The 21,933-nt window shown below is 51.5% G+C and overlaps 3 protein-coding genes across 3 annotated transcripts; all 3 read left to right on the top strand.

Moving 5' to 3' along the window:
• The first annotated feature begins 4,906 nt into the window (after positions 1-4,906).
• On the top strand, positions 4,907-11,862 carry Spata24 (spermatogenesis associated 24). Its single transcript, XM_034518222.2, has 6 exons — positions 4,907-5,088; positions 6,246-6,311; positions 6,535-6,665; positions 6,754-6,824; positions 11,507-11,609; positions 11,714-11,862. Exons 1-6 carry the CDS (start codon positions 4,972-4,974, stop codon positions 11,841-11,843), a joined length of 618 nt encoding a protein of 205 aa, XP_034374113.1. The 5' UTR covers positions 4,907-4,971; the 3' UTR covers positions 11,844-11,862.
• Positions 11,863-12,021: 159 nt separating this feature from the next.
• Positions 12,022-18,428, top strand: Prob1 (proline rich basic protein 1). Its single transcript, XM_034518689.2, has one exon. The coding sequence runs from the start codon at positions 13,584-13,586 to the stop codon at positions 16,638-16,640; it is 3,057 nt and encodes a 1,018-aa protein (XP_034374580.1). The 5' UTR covers positions 12,022-13,583; the 3' UTR covers positions 16,641-18,428.
• Positions 18,429-18,759: 331 nt separating this feature from the next.
• On the top strand, positions 18,760-21,523 carry Mzb1 (marginal zone B and B1 cell specific protein). The gene is made up of 4 exons (XM_034518490.2): positions 18,760-19,623; positions 20,413-20,537; positions 20,855-20,965; positions 21,063-21,523. The coding sequence occupies exons 1-4, from the start codon at positions 19,450-19,452 to the stop codon at positions 21,217-21,219; spliced, it is 567 nt and encodes a 188-aa protein (XP_034374381.1). The 5' UTR covers positions 18,760-19,449; the 3' UTR covers positions 21,220-21,523.
• Positions 21,524-21,933: the final 410 nt, after the last annotated feature.

Below are 21,933 nucleotides of genomic sequence, written 5' to 3' on the forward strand. Positions count from 1 at the left end.
GTTGCCTGAGCTTTCTCATAGCACAGTGGGTGGATGATACAACTCGCCTAGAGCGATAGTAACGGGAGCTGCCACTGTCTGAAGGCCTTTTGTATGGGTGGGGATGTGGCACATATGTGTATGTGTGTGTCCAGTGCCTTGAACTCTGCCTTCATGTATGCTAGCCAAGGTTGTGCTAAGGTCACAAACATCATCATAAGCAGCTGGAAATGGATTTTTGTTTGTTTGATTGATTGATTGATTGGCTTCGGGTTTTTGTATTATGAAAAAGGATCTCACTATGCAGTCCTTACTAGCCTGGAACTTGTTATGTAGAGCAGGCTGGCCTCGAACTCACAGAGATCTGCTGGAATTAAAGACGTGCATCACCACCACCCAGATAAACCCTCTTGTTATAAATTGCCTTAGTCATAGTGTTTTATCACATCATTAAAAAAAAAAAAAAAAAAAAAAAAAGGTAACTACTTACACTGACTATGGATGCAATGTGACCAGCTTGCTTCAAGCTCCTGCTGCCATACTTTCCTGCCATGATGGACTGCTTCCAAACTGGGTCAAAATAAACCCACCTTCCTGCCCACCTTCCTGCCTGCCTCCCTCCCTCTCTCCCTTCTTCCATCCTTCTTTCCATTCCTCCCTCCCTTTCTCCCTTCCTTCCTTTCTTCCTTTCATTCCTTTGCTTCCTCCTTCAAGCTGCTTTTGTTAAGCGCTTTGTCACAGCATCAAGGCAAGTGACTAATAGACGTGTTCTTTCCCAGGCAGGAGCTCAAACTAAGGCATCACACCACACTGAGTCTCTGATGGTGTCTGACAAGGGTGACCAGCCCTCATGTCCATGATGGATCCAAGATTCTCCCCTTGTGGCCTCCCCCTATCACCAGGAACTGGTTACTAGAACCTCCTGCCCTTCAGGGTGTTGTTCCTATTCAGATTTATTGGGTGAACACTGAGTGTCAAGGACATGAAGTAACATCTCATGAAAGATCTGAGGGGTGGAACAGAGCACAGTTCATGGAGGAATACTAAGGTTCACTGCCCTGGGGGACTCTGCAGCTTTATCTGGAGCAACTCAGGTGAACATCCTCATGAACTAGACTAGGTCTGTACAAGAAACCCTGTGCTCAGGCCATCAACTTCAGGGCCCCCTAGGCACATGCTATCCATTGCCGTAACCACCGGTTAATGTAGCTATTGAAAATGTGGGCTGGCCGGGCAGTGGTGGCGCATGCCTTTAATCTCAGCACTTGGGAGGCAGAGGCAGGCGGATTTCTGAGTTCGAGGCCAGCCTGATCTACAGAGTGAGTTCCAGGACAGCCAGGGCTACACAGAGAAACCCTGTCTCAAAAAACCAAAAAAAGAAAAAAAGAAAAAAAAAGAAAAAAGAAAATGTGGGCTGAGGGTGTAGCACAGAAGTAGATCACTTTCCTAAAATGAAAATTATAACTGAAGTTTTAAAAAAAACTATAAATATCTTAGGCAGGGGGCTGAAGAGATGGTTCGGTGATTATGAGAATGCATATTGCTCTTCCAGAGGACCAGAGTTCAATCCCCATCAGCTTCCCTGTAACTCCAGCTGTTGTCCCTGAGTGGTGCGTCACACAAGCTGCTGCACTAAAAACGCTGTCAAAGTAGTGGCAGGCCCCTGCTTCCCACCCCAGCCCACAGGCACCGCAGTAAATTGTCCCACAGGAGCTGTCCAAAATGGTGGCTCCTGTCAAAATGGTGGCTCTACGGCATCTCCTCAGCCTACAGCTGTCACCAGAGCTTCAGGAGCTGTCCACGGTCCCTTTCCTGCCTCAGACTACAGCTTTTGTGAAACACCACTGCAGGAATTCCTGTACCAGAGGAGCTGTCCACAGTCCACAGTGGCAGCACCTTCTCTATAGCCCAACCACCACCAACAGCCCTACAGAGATGCTACCTCAGCAAAAGCTAGCTGCAGCCGGGAAAAACTTCACACCCTAACCCTTGGGCCTGATGCAGGGGAAAAGGGGTGGAAAAAAAGGCCATTAATCCCTGAGCGTCCCACAAAAAAAAAAAAAAAAAAAAAAAAAAAAAAAAAAAAAAAAAAAAAAAAAAAAAAAGCCCTGAGTTCCCCCAAGCTCAGGACTTGAAATTCCACCAATCCTCTGGAAATCTCTGCCCTGAGACGGTCTGCCACCTCAGAAATCCTATATAAGCACTGCCCCTTTGTCTAGTTTCTGCTGTCCACTCCTGGAGCAGAGGGCAGCCATCCCTGGATTTCTCCCTCCTCTTCCTCCTCCTCCTCCTCCTCCTCTTCTTCTTCCTCCTTCTCTTTCTCTTCCTCCTTTTCTTCCTCCTCCTCCTCCTCTTCCTCCTTTTCTTCCTCATCCTCCTCCTCTTCCTCCTTTTCTTCCTCCTCCTCCTCTTCCTCCTCCTCTTCCTCCTTTTTCTCCTCTTCTTCCTCCTCCTCAACTCTTCCCTTCAATAAACCTCCTTTATGAGATTTACTGCCTGGAGTGACACTCAGCTTCTGAGGGAGCTGAGAAAAAAAAGAAACAAAGAAAAGAAGGAGCAGGGCTAAGGCTCCTGAGCTCAGCTGGGGATCCCCTCCCCTGGGAGCTGCAACACCTCTGCTGAGGAGGCGATCTCAGAGCTGTGAGGTTCCTAAGCTCTGGTGTCTCAGGATGCCCTTCCTGTGGGACACTGTCCCACCTCAGAGTTATGTGGTTCCTGGGCATCTGAGTCCCAGGATATCCTTCCATCCGAGCAGAAACCAGCTCTAAGGGATCCAACTCCTCTGGCCTCCATGGGCACCTGCACACATAATGCACACATCCACACAACACACACACAAACATACAATTAAAATTTTTTAAAATTAAGTCCTTATGCTCAGAGCTGAAGAAATAGCTCATCATTTAAGAGCACCTGCTCCTGCAGAAGCTCCAGATTCAGTTCCCAGCACCCACAAAGTGGTTCACAATCACAATCAGTTTCCATGAATATGAGGCCTCAGCTCTGATTCCCACAGGCACTAGGTGATAAGTTATTTTGGCCGATGAAATGAGTCAATCCAAACCAAATTAAATTATAAAAGCAGGTTTGTTGGGGGGGGGGGCAGCTCTTGGGCAAATTCACCAGCCACACACCACACAGGAGGGGATCAGTGAAGTCGCCATGCAGAGGGAGACAGAGAATAACAGAAAGAGAAAACACAAGCACACAGGAGAGAAATGGAAGGGGTGAAGAGTGATGGGGTCAGGGAGACAGAGAGAGGGGTGTGGTGGGGGTGGGGAAGAGAACCAAATGTCTGGGTTATATAGTGAAGAGTCACTGAGTGAGAGGAAGTCCAGCCCCTGGGTTGGAAAGTTCAGCATAGAGGACAGGGTATGCCAGTCCTGCCCTGTAACAGGTAGGAACTGAAGGATGCTGGGAGAACCTGGAGGCCAGATCCACTTTGGTATGTTAAATGTGCACCTCAGCTACTTGTCCCAGGTCTGAAACCCAGCATTCCAACCTTTTGTTAATAAATGAATAAGGGGCGGGCAGTGGTGGCATATGCCTTTAATCCCAGCACTTGGGAGGCAGAGGCAGGGGGATTTCTGAGTTCAAGGCCAGCCTGGGCTACAGAGTGAGTTCCAGGACAGCCAGGGCTATACAGAGAAACCCTGTCTCGAAAAACAAACAAACAAACAAACAAAAAAGAATAAGGGGCAGCATAATTGTCTGTGGCTACTCTCTGCTGACCTTGAGACATCGTTATTGGGGAGTCCAAAAGCTGGGCTGTTAGCCAGCTCTGGGAAGAGCAAGCTGCTGTCCAGCCTCTGCAGGATCTCTGGGGCTAGGGATGTGAAGACCCAGCGAAAGCAGTTTGGGAGACTGGACCAGAGCACCTGTCCTGGATGCAGGTATTAAATAGACACCTGCATCTGGTAGGATGCTAAGAGATATGTTTGGGGCAAAAGATAAAGTTAAGAAGTTTAGAGAGGCCGGGCGGTGGTGGCGCACGCCTTTAATCCCAGCACTTGGGAGGCAGACGCAAGCGGATTTCTGAGTTCGAGGCCAGCCTGGTCTACAGAGTGAGTTCCAGGACAGCCAGGACTACACAGAGAAACCCTGTCTCAAAAAAATCCAAAAAAAAAAAAAAAGTTTAGAGAGAATTTTTTTCTTGAAAACTTTAGGCCCATGGTTTTGATACTTTGAAAGGGGTGGATGTCCCAGAACCAGGGAAAGACCCCACCCTCAGGAATAAGGCAGGTGGGGAAGGAAACAAACAATTGACAGTAATTCTTATCAATCCATTTGACCAGTGAGAGGTGGACCTAAGTATAATCCCTGAAGCTTACAAGAATCTTTTAATTTTACAAAAAGAGATACATTTTAGAAGTTCCACAATATAGCTCCGGCAGTCCTGGAACTCACAAAGGGCTGGGATTAAAGGCATCTGCCACCATGCCTTGCTTATTTTTACAAAGGTTTGGTTTTTATTCTTTTGTTTGCTTTGGTTTTGGAGACAAGGTTTCTTGATCCCATATTAGCCTTAAACTAGCTAAGTATGCAGAAATGACTCCGAGTTTCTTTCCTTCCTCTACCTCCGAAGTGCTGGGGTCTGTTAGGAAGGAAGCCAAGACTCTGTGTATGCTAAGCAAAAACTCTTCTGTATTTCTGTGGGTTTTCTTGTTTAGAGGCAGGGCTTTTATATGTAGGCCAGGATGGCCTTGAACTCACAATCCTCCAGTCTCCTGAACGCTGAAGTTACCAGACTAAGCTATCACACCCTGTCATATGTTGCTGCATTGTTAGCGGATGAAATCCAGTCTGGCTCTACTCACTGAACCACACGCCCCGGCTTCAAGGGGTTTTCTGAGAGCCGGGCCTCCGCCTTGCGAACAGAGGAAGTCCCCGCCCCGGTTGCCAGGGTGCTCTGTGGCGTCGCATTCTCATTGGCTGGCGACGGGCGAGGCACGCAGCGGGAGGCCATTTCCAACGAGCTGGCGGGGGCAAAAGATGGCGACGCCCCTTGGGTGGTCGCAGGGGGGCTCTGGGTCTGTGTGTCTCGCCTTTGATCAACTGCGGGACGTGATTGAATCTCAGGAGGAACTGATCCACCAGCTGAGGAATGTGGTATGCAGCCAGAGCTCGGCGAAAGGCCGCGCGGGATGCCTCGCCGGTGGGGGCGGGGCCAGGCCCTGTGGATGTGGGGGCGTGGCTAGTATACATTGCTAAGGGCGTCATCCCGGAGGCGGGGCTCACCTAGCCAGGGTCGGAACTAAGAAGAGCAGGGTGCTTTCCTGAATTTTACCAAATCGGGCAATATTCCCCATTCTGCCTGGTTGCTGAAGGGACTAGTAGATACTCAGTGAAGTTCAGTGTTTAAGTTTAGCGGCAAGGACCTCACCGACTCCCCAAGGCAACCTGCGCTCAGAAACCAGATCATTCCCTAAGCCGCACTCCTCTCCAGTGTCAAATGCAGTGCAAATACAAACTTAGCCTTTCACGGTGCTGATGTAAGGGCCTCCAAACTTTTCTGTGCCCTTTTGCTTCCAACCTCAGTTAGTGGGTGCCACGCACTGGCGTCATAGGTTACCTCAGGTGCTGGTCAGCTTGGAGCTCATAGGGTTTTGTTTGTTTGTTTGTTTGTTTGCTGTTGTTTCTCTTTTGGTAAATGTTGAGAGGTGTATCTGTCTCAAAACAAACAAACAAACAAAACCCAAAAAACAGGCTTCACATCTGTTTTTCACTCTAATGATTTTTAGACAGTCTTCCCTTCTGAGAAGTTAGATTCAAGGGGGATTATGAGGGGCATACTCTTATTTCAACGAAGTGTATGCCAACATGGGCACTGAATTACCTTCAATCCCAGAGGGTCCCTAGATCTTTCTCTTGGCAGCTCACTCCTCCGTCTGAAACATTTTTTTTTCTCTACTCATCCTATTTAGCAGTCAGATCTCAGGATTAATGTCATTTTTTTCTGAGATCAGTCCTGATCCTTACTAAAGCTGGGCCCAGGGGTCCCTCTGTGTATCAGAGCCCCTTGTACGTTTGCCTAGGACATACAGTGCAGAGTGCTGGCTTTGAGCGATCTCCATGAGGCTAGATGCTCTTTGTAGCCAGCACTTAGGGCCAGGCCTCAGTAAATCTGTGGGACTAAATTCTCCTGTCCTGAGGCCTGTCAAGACCTGTGTGCCTTGGACATAGTTCCATTATCCATCCTTTGGTCCTTAGAGGCCACCCTCTCCCACCTCAGCCCCAGTCCCTTCCTGAGCCAGGCTCTGTTACAGATGGTTCTCCAGGATGAAAATTTTGTCAGTAAAGAAGAGTTCCAGGAAGTAGAGAAGAAACTGGTGGTGAGTAGATGCCTCTGCAGACCCCTTCCTCCCACTTCCTGAGATCCCTATGGCTGGGTAGAGTCCTTGAGTCTTGGCCTTTCAGAACTTGTAGCCCTCCCAGTGAGGCTGAATCTTCCTGCACCCTGACTTCAGCATGTTCCTCTGAAAAGGGGGTTAGTTAAAAGGATCCTAAGAGACCCAAGGTGGCATAGGAAAGAGAGAGTGGTCATCTCCCTTTCAGGATGAGAAAGCTGCTCATGCCAAAACCAAAGCCCTCCTGGCCAAGGAAGAAGAGAAGTTGCAGTTTGCCCTAGGGGAGGTGGAGGTGCTGTCTAAGCAGCTGGAGAAAGAGAAAATGGCCTTTGAAAAAGCGTGAGTGAGTGGGCCTCAGGAAGGGCTCAGAGCTTGGGGGTTCATTTGCCTTCTGCCCGCCCACCCTTTCATCTTAATGTTCCCCCAGGCTCTCCAGTGTCAAGAGCAGAGTCCTGCAGGAGTCTAGCAAGAAGGACCAGCTCATCACCAAGTGCAATGGTAGGCGGGAGGCCCGTGCTGCCCCCCAAGTTAACATACACGGGCTCTTTTCCACCAGCCCAGTGACGCTGCCAAAAGCAGGGCTCTACCCCAGCTTCTGCCCCCGGCTGAGGATACAGGCAAGTCCAGGCGGGTCACACCTTCGAAAGTGCCTTCAGGGACCAGGCAGGCCCCGGAAATGATGGACGCGGTCAGTGTGCGGTATTCTTCACAGCCATAAAGGAACGGGCTCGCTCCCATTTTTCTCGAAACATGCAACCTTCTTAGTCCACCTTTTGTTTTGCCCTTTTTGATAAGTGTTAGAAGTAGTATACTCTATGTATAACCTTGCTTCAAGGGGAGTTGTAGAGCAAGCACAATCCTACTTGCGATCTTAAAACTCAGGATCAAGGGACTCCATAGGACTGGAGACTGGGGTGACCAGAGCCATGCCCTTCTCCTGGGAATAGAGCCTAGGATTACCTTTTCTTGAAAAGAAAAAAAAGGTGGCGCAGCGGCTTAGGTGGCTGCTTGCAGAGGGCGAGCCTGTGCCCTCTGCTCTCTCTCTCTCCCGGTTCGAATCCCGCTTTCCCCGTGTGACTCTGCCCGAGTCTCATGGGGAAAAAAAAAAAAAAAAAAAAAAAAAGAAAGAAAAGAAAAAAAAAAAAAGAATCTAGAAGGCAGATGTTGTGGCACATGCTTCTAATTCCAGCATTCAGGAGGTGGAGGCAGGAGGATTGGGAGCTGTGTAAGACCTTGTCTCAAAAACAAAACAAAACAAAAACCGTCATGCAGTGGGCTCACTCCTTCCTGGTCCCCAGCCTTCACCAATGTCTCCTTCTTCTTCTCTACATTATGCCAGATTTCACCTGAACTGCTAAATGCACCAACATGCCTGTGTGGCTGGGGCTTGTGTTGTAGCTACCTCTTCTCCACCTCTCTCCTCCCCTGTGTGTGCCCAGTCTGTCTGTGCAGGCAAGGTCCACAGGTCAGAGTTAGGGGCTATCCTCAACCACAGTCTGTTCATGGAAGGTCCACAGGTCAGAGTTAGGGGCTGTCCTCAACCACCATCTGTGCAGGCAAGGTCCACAAGTCAGAGATAGGGGTCCTCACCCACTTCTACGTTATTTTATGTGTGTGCATGATTGATGCCGACAGGTCCCAGAAGAAGCATCTGACAGCCTGGTACTGGATTTGTGAGCTGCCCTGTGGGTGATGGGCCTTGACCCAGAGTCCTCTGCAAAAGCTACAAGTGCTTCTAAACATTAAGCCAAATCTTCAACTACCTGGCATTTTTTGTTGTTGTTGCTTTGGTTTTTCGAGACAGGGTTTCTCTGTGTAGCCCTGGCTATCCTGAAACTCATTCTGTAGACCAGGCTGGCCTCGAACTCAGAAATCCACCTGCCTCTGCCTCCCAAGTGCTGGGATTAAAGGCATGCGCCACCACTGTCCTGGCTGGCTTTTTTTTTTTTTTTAAAGCAGTGGTTTTGTATTATAGTTGTGTGTGTGTGTGTGTGTGTGTGTGTGTGTGTGTGTGTGTGTGTATGCATCCCACAGTATATGTGTGAAGGTGAAAGGAAAATTTAGCCTTTACTTTCTCCATCCATTGTGCGGGTCCTGGAGATCATACTCAGGTCCTCTGACTCAGCCATAAGTACTATGCTGAACCATCTCACCGGCCCGCTGCCTTATTTCTTGTGACAAAGTCTCACACCAAACCTGGACCTTACCAGTTTTGACTAGGCTGACTGGCCAGCAAGCCCCAAGGGTCCACTGTCTTGACTTTCTCAACATTAAGATTACAGGGGCTTTCTTTTTTCTTTTTTTCTTTTTCAAGACAGGATTTCTCTGTATAGCCCTGGCTGTCCTAGAACTCACTCTGTAGACCAGGCTGGCCTCGAACTCAGAAATCCTCCTGCCTCTGCCTCTCAAGTGCTGGGATTAAAATCGTGCACCACCACTGCCCGGCTACACGGGCATTTTATGTGGGTGCTGGGTATCCAAATTGTGGCCTTCATGTCTGTTGCTCAAGCATTTTACCAACCAAACCACCTCCGTAGCCCCATCCCATTTAAATTGTACGTATTTGTGTGTGTGTGTGTGTGTGTGTGTGTGTGTGTGTGTGTGTCTAGTGTTCACTTACAAGGCACGTGTTTCACAGAACAAGCCCTTCCCCATTCTCCCCCCCCCTTTTTTTTATATCTCTCTAACTTTAATCATTTTGAATTTTTTTAGGTTTGTTTATCTTATTATATGTATGGGTGTATTGTCTACAAGTTCACAGGGAGTTACAGGAGGTTGTTAACTATTGTGGGTCCTGGAGATGGAACCAGGTGTTCTTGAAGAGCAGCCAGTGCTCTTAACCACTGAGCTCACTCCCCAACCCCCACCCCTTTTTCAAGATGGGTTCCCATGAATCCCAGGCTGGCCTCAAGCTTGCTAAGAAATGACTCTGAACCACTGGGATTACGCCATGTGCCACCACACCTAACATTCTTCTTTTTCTCTCTAATGGTGCTAGGAATTGAACCCAGGGCTTTGCCAGCTAAACATTGGTGTGCACACGACCAGTGAACTGCCTTCCCAGTCCTGTGCAGCCATCCTTTTAATCAGAGGGACTTTTTTTTTTCTCCCTGTGTGATGAAAATTTTCCAGGGCTCCATAAAGGACAGTTATGTAAGTGCTCCCGGATCTTTACAGCCACCTTGGATTTAGACCTAAGACACAAAAATCCTTGTCTCTAATGTGTGCTTGGTTAGGAGGGAGGCTTTTCCATCACTGTCCTACTAGGTCCTCTCCATGCTACTGTGGAATAGAGGCTATTTATGTCTGAGGAGCCTGGTCTGAAGAAGCAGCTAGCCCAGCTCTCGCTAATACTACCTCATCAACATGAGCTTTCCCCCAGTGCAGCCGCCGTCCTCTGATCATTTCCTCTTCTGTCTTTTGTTTTTATTCTCCTCTCTCCTTGCTTCAGAGCAGGAAATCAAACCCAAGAGCATCACACATGCTAGGCAAGTGTTCTAGTAATGAGTCACAGCACAGCCTTCAACGCCTCATCATTTATTTATTTATTCATTCATTCATTCATTCTGTTGAGATGGGCATCTCAGGAAGCCCAGACTGTCCTTAAACTTAGTAAGATGACCTTGGACTTCCCACAGTCTTACCTCTGCCTTCCCAGTGCTGGGATTAGTAGCATGTGCCTCCACTCTTAGTTTTCAGGTTTATGTGTGTGACTGTTTTGCCTACATACATGTATATGTACCAAGTGTGTGCCTAGAGCCCATGGAGACCAGAAGGGGGCACCAGATCCCCAGGAAGTAGAGTTAATGTTTAGGAACTATCATAGGGTGCTAGAAACCAATCCAGGGTCGGGTGGAAGAGCAGTCAGTGCTCTTAACTGCCGAGCATCTGTCCAGCATCTAGTTCCTGAGTCCTGACTCCTTCTTTTGAGAAGTTAAGCACATGTCTGGAGTCGTCAAAGACTTCATCTCCTACCAGAGGCCCTGTATAGCACAAGGCTTGACTTCAGTCTGCCCTTGATAGGTCTGCTTTAACTGAGATGGCCAAACTTAGTATTTCAAAGCCCAAAGCCTTTAGGGACATCTTGTTCATTCCACAGTACACAGATCTACGAGCCAGGCTCTGTTTTAGGTCTTAAGGTTAACAGTGGCAAAGGCAATAGTCCCTGTCCCTGTGGACCTGATGTCCTAGTTGTAGAAAAGGCCAACAGTTGATGGATGAGACACTTTAGACATGGATACAAGAGGAAGAAAAAAGGGAAGGGATGGGAATAGGAAGTACTGGGAGGGGCTGCAATTTATAGAGCAAGGGTCTAATCATGGAAGTATAAAGACCTAAGGGCCAGCCAGGGCTGTGGCAGGACCCTCTGCTTCTCTCCAAGGATTTTTGCCCATCCTCACCTAGGTGAGATTCATAATACAGTGGTAAAGTTACTGACAGAATCATTGTCCCTACTCAGGAGACCCCAAAAATTTGCTGATGTGGCAGAGTCTTGTGGTGAACACCCATAAGCCTAGCTATTCAGGAAACTGAGGTATCAGGACCCAAAGCTTAAGGCCTGCCAGGATTACAGGGTGAGTTTAAGGCTAGCCTGGTCAGCTTAATGAGCCTCTGCTTCAAAACCACGTAGATAGTGGAGATGGGTGTGGCGGTGCAGTTGGGAGGAGGCTGAGGCAGGGGGATCTCTTAAAGTTGAGGCCAGCCTGGTCTACATGGCAAGTTCCAGAACAGCCAGAGAAATTATAATAGACCCTGTCTCAAAATAAATAAATTAAATTAAAAAATAAGAAAGAAAAAGAGGCTGGGTATGTGGTTGGGGGAGTGTGACATGGTAACATGCCTTTAATCCTAGCACTTGGGAGGCAAAGACGAGTTATTTCTGAGCTCAAGGCCAGCGTGGTCTGCATAGTAAGTTCGAGAACAGCCAGGGCTATGTAGAAAAATTCTGCCCCTCCCCCCAAAAAATTGAGACTAGAGCTCAGTGAGACCTGTCACGTGTGAGGCCTTGGGTTCAGTCTCCAATACAGAAAAGCAAACGCATCCATACGAAGGTACAGGCAGCTGTTCAAGAAGATCTCCTGGGCAGGGAGAGCCAAGTTTGAAGAGCCACACAAAGGAAGACCTCAACTCAGAAGCCTGAGAGTGGGAACCACCCCTCCCCCTGCCTCTCTCCCCCACAGAAATTGAATCCCACATTATAAAGCAAGAAGATATACTTAATGGCAAAGAGAATGAGATTAAAGAGTTGCAGCAAGTTATCAGCCAGCAGAAACAGATTTTCAGGTGAGGGGCTGGGCCAGGCTGGGGGTTGTTGATGGAAGTGGGGAGCTTGACTTCTGGCCCCTACCCAGGGCTATCCAGCCTACGACCAGCTGGCTCCATTGCAGGAATCACATGTCTGACTTCCGGATCCAGAAGCAGCAGGAGACCTACATGGCCCAGGTGCTGGACCAGAAGCATAAGAAAGCCTCAGGAACACGTCGGGCCCGTAGCCGTCAGTGTTCCAGGGAAAAATAAACTGCTGGTTACCTTCCTATTCTCTAGCTGTAATGCCCAACCTCTCCTCTATCTTCTCCATCCTGGGGAGACCAGCTCTTCCCTTATATCCCTGGGTTCCCTCGCTCCTCCAAGAGCAATTGCTCTGCTTGTCTCCTATAGAAAATCAGGGGTCCAAGGGCTTCATGGGAGTCAGGTCTAGGGACCACCACCATTGCAGCCGCCTCTTCTGAGCTTAGGAGGACACTGCTCACATGCTCAAGCCCTGCTACTGCCCTTGTTTGGGATGGGGTAGAGCCAATGGGAGTGAGTGGGAACAGGGTCTTTGTGGGTCTTGCTGGAACTGTGGGCCAGTAGGCACTGCTGCTTGCTTTTGGTGATTAGTTTTTTTCCTGCATACACAGCCCCAGTTAGCCCAATTACACCCTACCTGGACTCTAACAAAATGTGATTCTTTGGGTTAGCTATAGCGTTAGGGCAGAATGAAACGTGGGAGTGTGTATCTGTACTTGTGCTTATGGATATATGTGTGCTTGTATGTGTATGTGTGTGTGCGTGTGTGTACTTGTGTTAGACCTGACCAGAGAATTCAAAGACTGGATTCCAGGACCACAATGAAGCTGAGAAACCAGAAGGTATCAGGTAATGAGAATATGGGTATCCATACAGATCACATCTGCACCTTCTTACACTGCTGAACAAAAACCTTCAAAAGAAAGCCTTCAAAGGAAGTGAGAAAACTTTTTAAAGCAGGGAAACAGGGAAAAGGCAGCCTGCTCAAGCTGCTCAGGCAGATCTGAGAGGATGAAAGGTCAGCTCCGTTCAGAAGCCATCACTGAGTGTGTCCCTAGGTAATCGTGGGGAGCACAAGAGCCACAAGACTAAGGTTGGTTAAGTCTATCCTTGCTGTGTCACTGTGAGGCTGGGTGCAAAGGAGGGGCAGTGTGCATCAGGGCCAGCTGGGCCTGAGTCACAGCAGGATGGTCAAGCCAGAAGTTAAGGACAGTCCTGTCCTATTGTCTGTCATAAGACAAAGACAGCTGGTGACTGCTTCCCTATGAGGGAAGGAATGAATGTTTTGGGGAACTGGAATAAGGGCTTTGTGGGCCTAGGACTTTAGAGGGAACCCTACAAAGACTGGTTTGTCTCCCAGGTTTGTTCTGGGTGCTAAGCTGCTTGTGAAAGCTATCTAGGGTTCATCCTCCAGCCCTCTCTTCCCTATAGGCTTAAGAGCCATGAGTCTAGTCAGCACCTACCTGAGTTAGAGGAGAGCCCTCTGATAATCCTTAACCCTATCAAAGGTGGTGTGGGGGTGTGAGAGAAGTCAAAGAAGCACAAGGAAGGCATGGAGGAGAGTTTCTTTGGAATGTAAAAGTTGGGGGGTGAGGATATGGAATTTCAAGATCTCACACCCCAACCTCATCTCGGGGAAGCCCCTTGCAAGGCCAGAATTTTCTAGAATTGGGCCTAGCTGCTGCCTCCTAACTAAAGCTGGGCCTGCCTTCCTCTCACATGCCTGTCAGCCGGAGTTTGGATCCCCACCCCCATGCTGCACCTGTGTTGGAGAAAGTTCGGCATGGGGGGCTTCACCCCGAAGGGCCCACAGCTTAGGTCTCTCGGCTGCCAACGCCGCTAGCTCAGGCATTGACGCTGGCGCTTTAAGACGCTTTGACCCTGCGGCCTCCAGGCGGGGGCGGGGACAGTGCAAGAGCCACCAGCGGAGGCACTGCGCGGGAGGTAGTGCTAGGTGTCCTGCCCACCATGCTGACTGCGCTGGCCCCGCTAGCCCTTCCTGGGCTCTCAAGGCGGTTGCCTGCCCCTGCGGGGCGTCAGGACTCGTCCGGTTCGTCCGGCTCCTACCACACAGCTCCGGGTTCTCCGGAGCCCCCGGACATTGGGCCGGACACAGAAGGCCGGGGGACTTGGCTCTGGGTGGCTCCTGGGCGGGGGGCGGGCGCGCAGCCTGTCCTGTCCGTCAGCGCCCAGAATAGCCGCCAGCAGCACTGCTCCGGCTCGGGTTTCCCGCGAGGCCCGGGCTCCGGCCCGTCGCCGCCCCGGCCCCAGCTGCGCATGCTGCCGTCGGGGGAGATGGAAGTCATCTTCGGCGCGGGGCCTCTGTTCAGCCGCTCGGACGCGGAGAATCTGGAGGAGCAACAGCTCATGGCGCCTACCTTCAGCAGTCCCCTGCTGCCCGGTCCAGCGTCTCCTGCCTCTGTCTCGTCTCAGCCGCAGGTCCCCGACGGGGGTTCTCGCTGGGCCACCTACCTGGAGCTGCCGCCCCGCGAGCCGAGTCCTGCAGTCTCAGGCCAGTACGAGTGTGTGGAGGTGGCCCTGGAGGAGCGCACCGCGCCCGTTAGAGCCCGCACGGTGCCGAAACGTCAGATCGAGCTGCGTCCGCGGCCTCGGAGTCCCTCGCAGGACAGTCACGCGCCGCGTCCCCGACTGCTCCTGCGCACCGGCTCCCTGGACGAGTCTCTGAGCCGGTTGCAGGCCGCCGCGGGCATCGTGCAGACGGCGCTGGCCAGAAAGCTGGGCTCTGCGGTCCCAGCCGCCAGCAACGTCACTTTTAAGTCTACCGGCAAGTCAGAATCCACGACGAACTCTCAGGAGACGACAGCCAGCACTCGTGCGGTCCCGGAAGAGGCTAAGTCTCGGCCACCCCGCGCGCACAATAATTCTGTCTCCGCCAGAGCCCCGCGCCCTTGGCCTAGCCTCCGAGAGCGAGCGATTCGGCGGGACAAGCCGGCTCCCGGCACCGAGCCTCTGGGTCCAGTTAGTTCCAGCATCTTTCTGCAGTCAGAGGAGAAAATTCATCAGGCTCACAAACAGGAATCCAAGACCCAGTTCCCCCGCGAGAATCCCGATCGAACCGTGCCCAGGGCACGGAGTTCTCCTTTCCATTCTAGAGATTCCCGAGTGGTTCCCAGTAGAGTCGTGAGGCCAAGGAGCCCATCTCCTCCGCAGCAGGCTCCAAACGGGGCCGTCCGGGGTCTTCGCTGCCCGTCTCCCCAGAACCTCCCACAACCTCATAAGATTGTTTGGAGAACGAGTAGCCCGGCCTTCCCTGGCGCATCCTCTGCGTGGGAAAATCGGAATGCCTCCGTCGAGGAAGTCGGCAGCAGAAGGACCCCTTCCCCTCCTCCACTTTCCCAATGGACTCAGGGTGTCGCTAGAGCTGGGAACTCATGTCCCGAAGCTCCTCTTGTGTGGAAGGTTCCGAACTCGAGAGGCGGAGATGTAGTGGGGCTGAGTAGGGACTCGTCCCTGCCGGCCCTGCTCCCACGGGACTCACCTCATCCTATTGAAACGCGTAGCCCATCGCCCGGAGAGATGAGTCCTGTTGTGCAGGGTTCATCGACGGCATTGGGTCAGGAAGCTATGAATGGCCTAACTCAGGAGCTGGAGCCACCTACACCGTCAGCACCCGGGACTCCAGAGCTCACAGAGGCGCAGTGTCTGCTCTCACTGGAAAATGCGGATATTGCCTTCAGAGTTGGTCAGCGGTCTCCAGATGTAGACACACCGGAACAGCCCCGAAGTCATCTCACAAGCACTCTAGATGACGATGTAGGCCCAGAAGCCCTGGGCTCCGGAGAAGCAGCATCTGGGCGTCCGCGCGTGACCATTCCGCGGCCGAGAGACGTGCGCAAGATGGTTAAGACTACTTACGCGCCAAGCTTCGCTGCAGGGACCCCAGGCTCCGGGCTTCCCGCGCCTCCTGCAGACACCTGCGGGGAGGACAGTGATGCATCCAAAACGCACAAGCTTCCGGCACTCGAGTCGCCCGCCCCGGCGCATTACACTTCCATTTTTCTCAAGGACTTTCTGCCTGTGGTACCTCATCCGTACGAGTCACCAGAGCCTTCACTCCATGCAACCCCTAAGGATGCCTCCCAGTCCAGCGGAGTCCCGAGGCGGAGAGCAGAGAACAGTACCGCGAAGCCTTTCGCTCGCAGTGAGATCCGCTTGCCTGGCTCTCTAGCCTTCGGCCAACGGCGGGAGAAAACCGCGTGTGTCCAAAGACGCGGTCCTGGAGGAGAAAACCCAGATGCTGAGACCCAGCGCCTGGTCCCGGACCGCGAGGGTCGGACCAGCCCTTTAGGGGGCGCTCGCACTTCAACACAGTGTTCCCCTTTAGAGTCCACAGGGACCCGACCACCTCGCCCCAGCTCCCCGCCGGCGTGTCCAAACTCGAGCCATAGGGCAGCACCCGAATTGGAGACGACACCGCTTGTGGCTCCTGCAACTGCGGTCCAGGCGCCCCTCCTTCCAGACCCTCTGGCGACGGCGACCCGGGCCGCCGCACCCTTCCCGCGAGCTGCCTCCGCTCCTCCCACCGACCGGCTCCCTCCTGCATCCTCCCTGGGGACGCGGAGGCCTCCGGGAGCCGCGCCCGCGGGGAAGATCCTCGTAGACCCGGAGAGCGGCCGGTACTACTTTGTGGAGGCGCCCAGGCAGCCGAGGCTGCGGCTACTTTTCGATCCCGAAAGCGGGCAGTACGTGGAAGTACTGCTGCCACCCTCGCCCTCTCCCTCCCGGCAGCCACGCCAGCCCTGTGGCCCGCTGGCCCTAGGGCCCGGCCTCTACCCGCCCGCCTATGGGCCTATCTCTGGCCCATCACTGTCGCCTCTGCCCCCCAACCTGCCGGCCCTTGGTAGTCTCCAGCTACCCTGGGCTCCTGAGGCTGGACCCCTGGAGGGGATGTACTACATGCCCTTGAGCGGGACCCCTAGTCCTGTACCACCGATGCTTCTCTGTGCCCCACCCTCCAGTTCTGGTCCCATCCAGCCCAGAAAGGGCTCTGTGTTTCCTTTGTGAAGCCTCGGCCCTTTCCCCATGGAGTTGGGTTCCCTAGAAGGCTTTGGAAGTTCCAGATCTCAGTCTCTTTAACTTTTGTCTCCCATCAATTCTTTGGCCAGTTCCAGCCGGTCACCAGACCAGAAGTGACCTTAAGAGAATATATCTGCTACCTGGGCTGATAGTGCGGGAGCATCGTTAGCAAATGGCCGGCTGCCTACCCCCCACTCCCAGCAAAAATATGTATCCCTTTCCCAAACCTTCCCAGGGTGTGGTGTATTTGTGTATGTGTTTATGTAGGCAAGCAAATCTGTCAAAGTGAGAAGCCAGTCTAAGAGGTGTTGTGCTTTCCCAGAATAGCAGGTGTGGAGCAGCAGGACCCGGGCTGCCTTGGTGAACTGTTTGTATCTCTCTAACACCGACCCAGTTGAGTGGAGCAGGACAGTGCTGCTGAGATGAAAGGGATGGGTGACAGCCATCAAATCTGGATGTGTGCTTTGTCCTGAGTGGCTATGGGAGAACCCAATATGGCCCCAGGGCAGCTTGGGGCAGCGAATGAGAGCGATGAGGATAGCAGCTGGAGATGAAATATGGATGTTGTATAAGGAGATGTGGAGGGTCAGCCCGGATTGGAAGAGAGAGAGCCGGTGAAATGGCCCAGGATTGCTATAGTCCCTGTAAAGACAGCCAATGGGACAAGCAGCTCCTCAACAGACAGGCCTGCAGGAGGGACTAGGAGATGAGGAAGGGAAGAGTACCCTTCTGTGGCGAGGGGTGACTAGGGACAAGTAGTGAATTAAAGGATCTTAAGTGGTCAGCAAACGTTTCTCTTGTTTGCCCATTTCTGGAGTTGAGAGGGCAGGGAGAGCAAGAACCTAGAAAAACAAGTTACTTTAGTTTTGGGAATTGTTGTTTAACCAAGATGGAGGAGCTTCATACAATGGTGTGGCGGCTGGACCGTGCTTTGATCCCAGCACTCTGGAGGCAGAGACTGGTGGATCTTTGTCAGTTCAGGGCCAGCCTACAGAGCGAGTTCCAGGACAGTCAGTGCTGCACAGAGAAATCCAGTCTCAAAAACAACAAACAAACAGAAATAGGATTACAACTAACAGCCCAGAGCAGGGAACCTAACTCCTCCCTCAAGCCCCAGGGCCTGTCTTCTGTAGACCCTGGGAGCCATCTTGAAGCCATCCCCACTTACTAGCAAGTAAAATTGGATCACCAGGATGACAAGAGGGAAGAAGGCCGGGCTGTAATCACAATGGGTGAGTTAGAGCTGGCGAGAGGATGGGTGTTCCTATGTGGAGTAGGCCCAGGGGCCCTGACTGTTAGCTGATTCCATGTTCCTCCAGGAGCAGAGGCAACAGTGCCCACACAAGGACTGGCCCTTCCAGCTGCTCAGAGCACAGGAAAGACCCCAAACCTGTGCTCTAGCTGCTCTGAGTCTGGGGTAAACTGAGGGCCAGAGAACAATCTCTGTGAGGTTGGAGGTGATCTCTGTGTCATTTTGAGCCTTGCTGGAGGGGTGTTTTGACATGAGGTGTTTAGGAAAGGATGAAGCAATGCCGGATAGGCATTTGATAGCTTTCTGGTTCCGAGCCTGTGTAGCTAAGATCTGTTGGAGCTTCTGTCAACCTTGCCCTAGATTGGAAATTGGCTAAAATACACCGTCAAAATAACCTCAACATCTCTACCAGAGACACTGGTCCCTATGACATGGAGGGACCCGGCCACCCCTAGAATGTATCATCTCGACCTGGTGTGCAATAAATGGCTGACCATGGAGAGCCACGGTGACGGAAATGACAACCATGTGTATGGTCCTAATTTCCTGCTGCCACCTTTTTAAAACAAAACAAAACAAAAAAATCACTTTTGCCTGGCACGATAGTATACACCCTTAATCCCAGGACTTGAGAGGCAGAGGCAGGTGGATCTCTTTGAGTTCAAGATAGCTAGGGCTGTCTCGAAAAATCAAATAAATAACACTTAAAATATTTATTTTTATTTTATGAGTATTTACCTGCATGTGTGTATGTATACCACGTGTATGCTTGAGGCCCATGAAGGCCAGAAAAGGGCATTGAATCCTCTGGAATTGGAGTTACAGATGGTTGTGTACCATTGTGTATGTGTGTGATACAAACTGAACCCACGTCCTTAGCAAGACAAGCTCTTAACCACTGAGCGTTCTTCTGCTTGCTGCCTCTTAAACACCTTCCACAAAGCCCTTCATGGATGGCTCTGGCCTAGGTAAAGGGCACCCTAGGATTAGAGACAAAGACCATGTATACTCTTATATACTGTGGTCTCCCAGACTCAGTAACTGTTTCACTACAGTTAGAGCCCTAACCTAGCAACCACAGCCATGGCCACATTCCTCCTGGACGCTGTGACCAGTGGGCATTGGGGACCACTCTCAACATGGCTTCTCAAGCTGGAGGATTTGTCTCTTCTCTCTGAGATTTCACATCCTCTGTAGTAGAATAAAGATGATTGTAGCCAGCCACCTCGCCTCACAGGATGTTCGGTACAGTTCCTACCACTTGCTGAGGTCACAGTATGTGCTCTCCATCAGCCGCCAAGTCTCCTTGGCCAGCCTCAGCCTCTGTCCTTGCATCTTCATCCTCTACTTGTGAAACAGAGGAGCTGTGTCATCGGGAGCCAGGGCCCAGCCACAGAACCTGCATGCGTGGCGTCTCCAGAGCCTCACGGGAAGGGAAGAGGGTCAGTGAGGTGTCAGTTCCCTATTGGCCTAAACCACAGATAATTCGAATGCACATCTGCACCCCGACTGCAGCCTGTGCTCCAAGAAGTAAGTTCAGAGGCCATGAGACTGCCTCTACCATTGTTGCTACTGTTCGGGTGCAGGGCTATCCTGGGGAGCTTCGGGGATAGGGTTTCCCTCTCAGCTACAGCTCCCACACTGGATGATGAAGAGAAGTATTCGTCTCATATGCCGACTCACCTGCGCTGTGATGCCTGCCGGGCTGTAGCCTACCAAGTAAGTTCTGCCTGTCCCCCAGCAGCTCTGGCCACTCCATCTATCTTAGAGCTCACCATCGAGCCTTTAATCCCAAGCCCTCAGCCCTAATCAGCCATCTTTCCAAGACATTACCAGCCCCCTTCTCTTGAATTGTCATGCCTCAGTTTACTCTTTTATTTGGTCACCAAAAAGCAGACAATCTGAGATGGCCCCATCACCTTGTCACCCCAGGGAATCATTCATCCTCTTATTATTCTCCCTGTCTGTATCCTTTTTTATCTGGACATCCTCCTCAGGTCCCTGAGGTACCTTACTTTACACATGTTGAACACATATGTATCTATGTGAACCCACCATGCTTGTTCAACTCAGGCATGCCTGTGTGACCACGTTTCTGTATGTAAGCAGGGTGAGTGAGTACATGTATAATTAAAAACTGGCTAATTTATTATCATCATCATCATTATTATTATCATCATCATTATCATTATTGGCTTTCCTTGTTCTCATAGTTTAAAAATAGCATGTGCTATTCAGGGCTACATGTGCCCTGAAGGAGGGGCCAGGTCTTTCACTCAGCATTTTCTCCCCTATCCCCAAGAGAATAGGTCCTGCCTGAGCTGGCCCAGCCCAGCCTAGCTGTGGGGCCTAGAGAGGGGCCCCTGCAGCCTGCTTCGCAGGTGCTTCCGGCTCAACAGCTTCTCTGCCACCTCATTCTCCCCAGAGACTTGGGTATCTGTTCTTCTCTCCTTCCCCCAATTGACCAGCAGTCCCAAAGTCCAGGCTCTTAGCACCTCCTCATTCCAGATGGGGCAACATCTGGCAAAAGCAGAGGCTAAATCTCACACTCCAGACTCCGGTGGATTGCAGGAACTGAGTGAATCCACATACACAGATGTCCTGGACCGGACCTGCTCTCAGAACTGGCAGTCGTGAGTTGCTGATCCAGTCCCTGCCACCTTCTTAAGGGGAAGGGCTGGTGGGTACAGCCCTCCATCCTCCCATTGGTGCCTCATGCTCATTCCATGAAGGCTCTGTCCTGAGGGAGGAGGTTGGCTGGGCTGAAATCTGGGCTACGGTTGCTGCTGGGAACATCTGGGAGAGCAGAGGGCTGCAGAAAGATCACTGTGAGAGCTTGAGCCTTGGACTTAAAGCCGTCTGAGCTCAGTATACTTAGCCTAGACTAGGAGCGAGTCCTCCCTGAGCTGATCTGCGCTGATCCTCCTCCCTTGCTTGTCATTACCATCAGCTATGGAGTCCAAGAAGTGAACCAGATGAAGCGTCTCATGGGCCCAGGACTTAGCAAGGGGCCAGAGCCAAGCATCAGCGTGATGATTACTGGGGGTCCCTGGCCCAATAGGTAATAGCATGTGGGGGAAGGAGCCCCTGGAGTCCGGCTTTGCTCCTCGACTTCTCCATGGGCAGGTTATAGCTCAGGTTGCCTCTTGTTCCCCTAGGCTCTCCATGACATGTTTTCACTACCTGGGAGAGTTTGGAGAGGACCAGATCTACGAAGCCTACCGCCAAGGCCCTGAGAATCTGGAGGCGCTTCTCTGTGAGGGCACCCATGGGTCCTGCTCACAGGAGATCCTGGCCCAGAGAGAAGAGCTTTAGTCCAAGCTGTGACACCTCTGGATCTTCTCTATTTTTTTATTATTATTAATGGCTGTTTAGAGACAGGCTCTCATCATGTAGCCCAGGCTGGCCTTGAACTTGTCCTCCTGCTTAGCCTCGAAAGCACTGCAATTAAGTCCTGAACCTTTGTGCTTGACCCTCCTATATCTTTCTTTCAGCAGTAGTGATGGGGAGGGGGCAGGGAAGCCTGGCTCTTGCTGTCAATCTTCTCCCTCCACCCATCCCTGGGGTACTGAGGCTGAGGCCACCTTTCTACTTTTAAATAAAACTCACTGACCTTGAATTCTCTCTGTGAAGGCATTTGGGGATGGGGCAGAAAATGGTGTTTCTGTTGAAGTCCTTCCCATGGGGGCCAAATACACATCACTCCACCTAACCAGAAGAGAGTTGGCCTGGTTGGAAACGTGAGCAGGTTAGGAAAGGATTCGGTCATAAGCTCAGGGCCAAACAATCCGGATCTCCAGCCCCATCAGCAGGGAAAGTACAGACAGCCACCTGTGGCCACCTAGGCATGGACTGCTTTCTCTCTGTACCCACTTAGACAATAGAGGCTCCATCTAAGTAACAATTAAAAATGAGAACATGGCTGCTACTAGGTGTGGTTGAGGAGAAGGATTTTATTGTAGATATGAGGGAGAGAACAGCCAGTGTCTAGAAGAGTCCAGACTGAACCAGGCCAGGGGAGGAGGTGGT

Source organism: Arvicanthis niloticus, chromosome 14, assembly GCF_011762505.2.
Source record: "Arvicanthis niloticus isolate mArvNil1 chromosome 14, mArvNil1.pat.X, whole genome shotgun sequence".
Taxonomy (NCBI): domain Eukaryota; kingdom Metazoa; phylum Chordata; class Mammalia; order Rodentia; family Muridae; genus Arvicanthis; species Arvicanthis niloticus.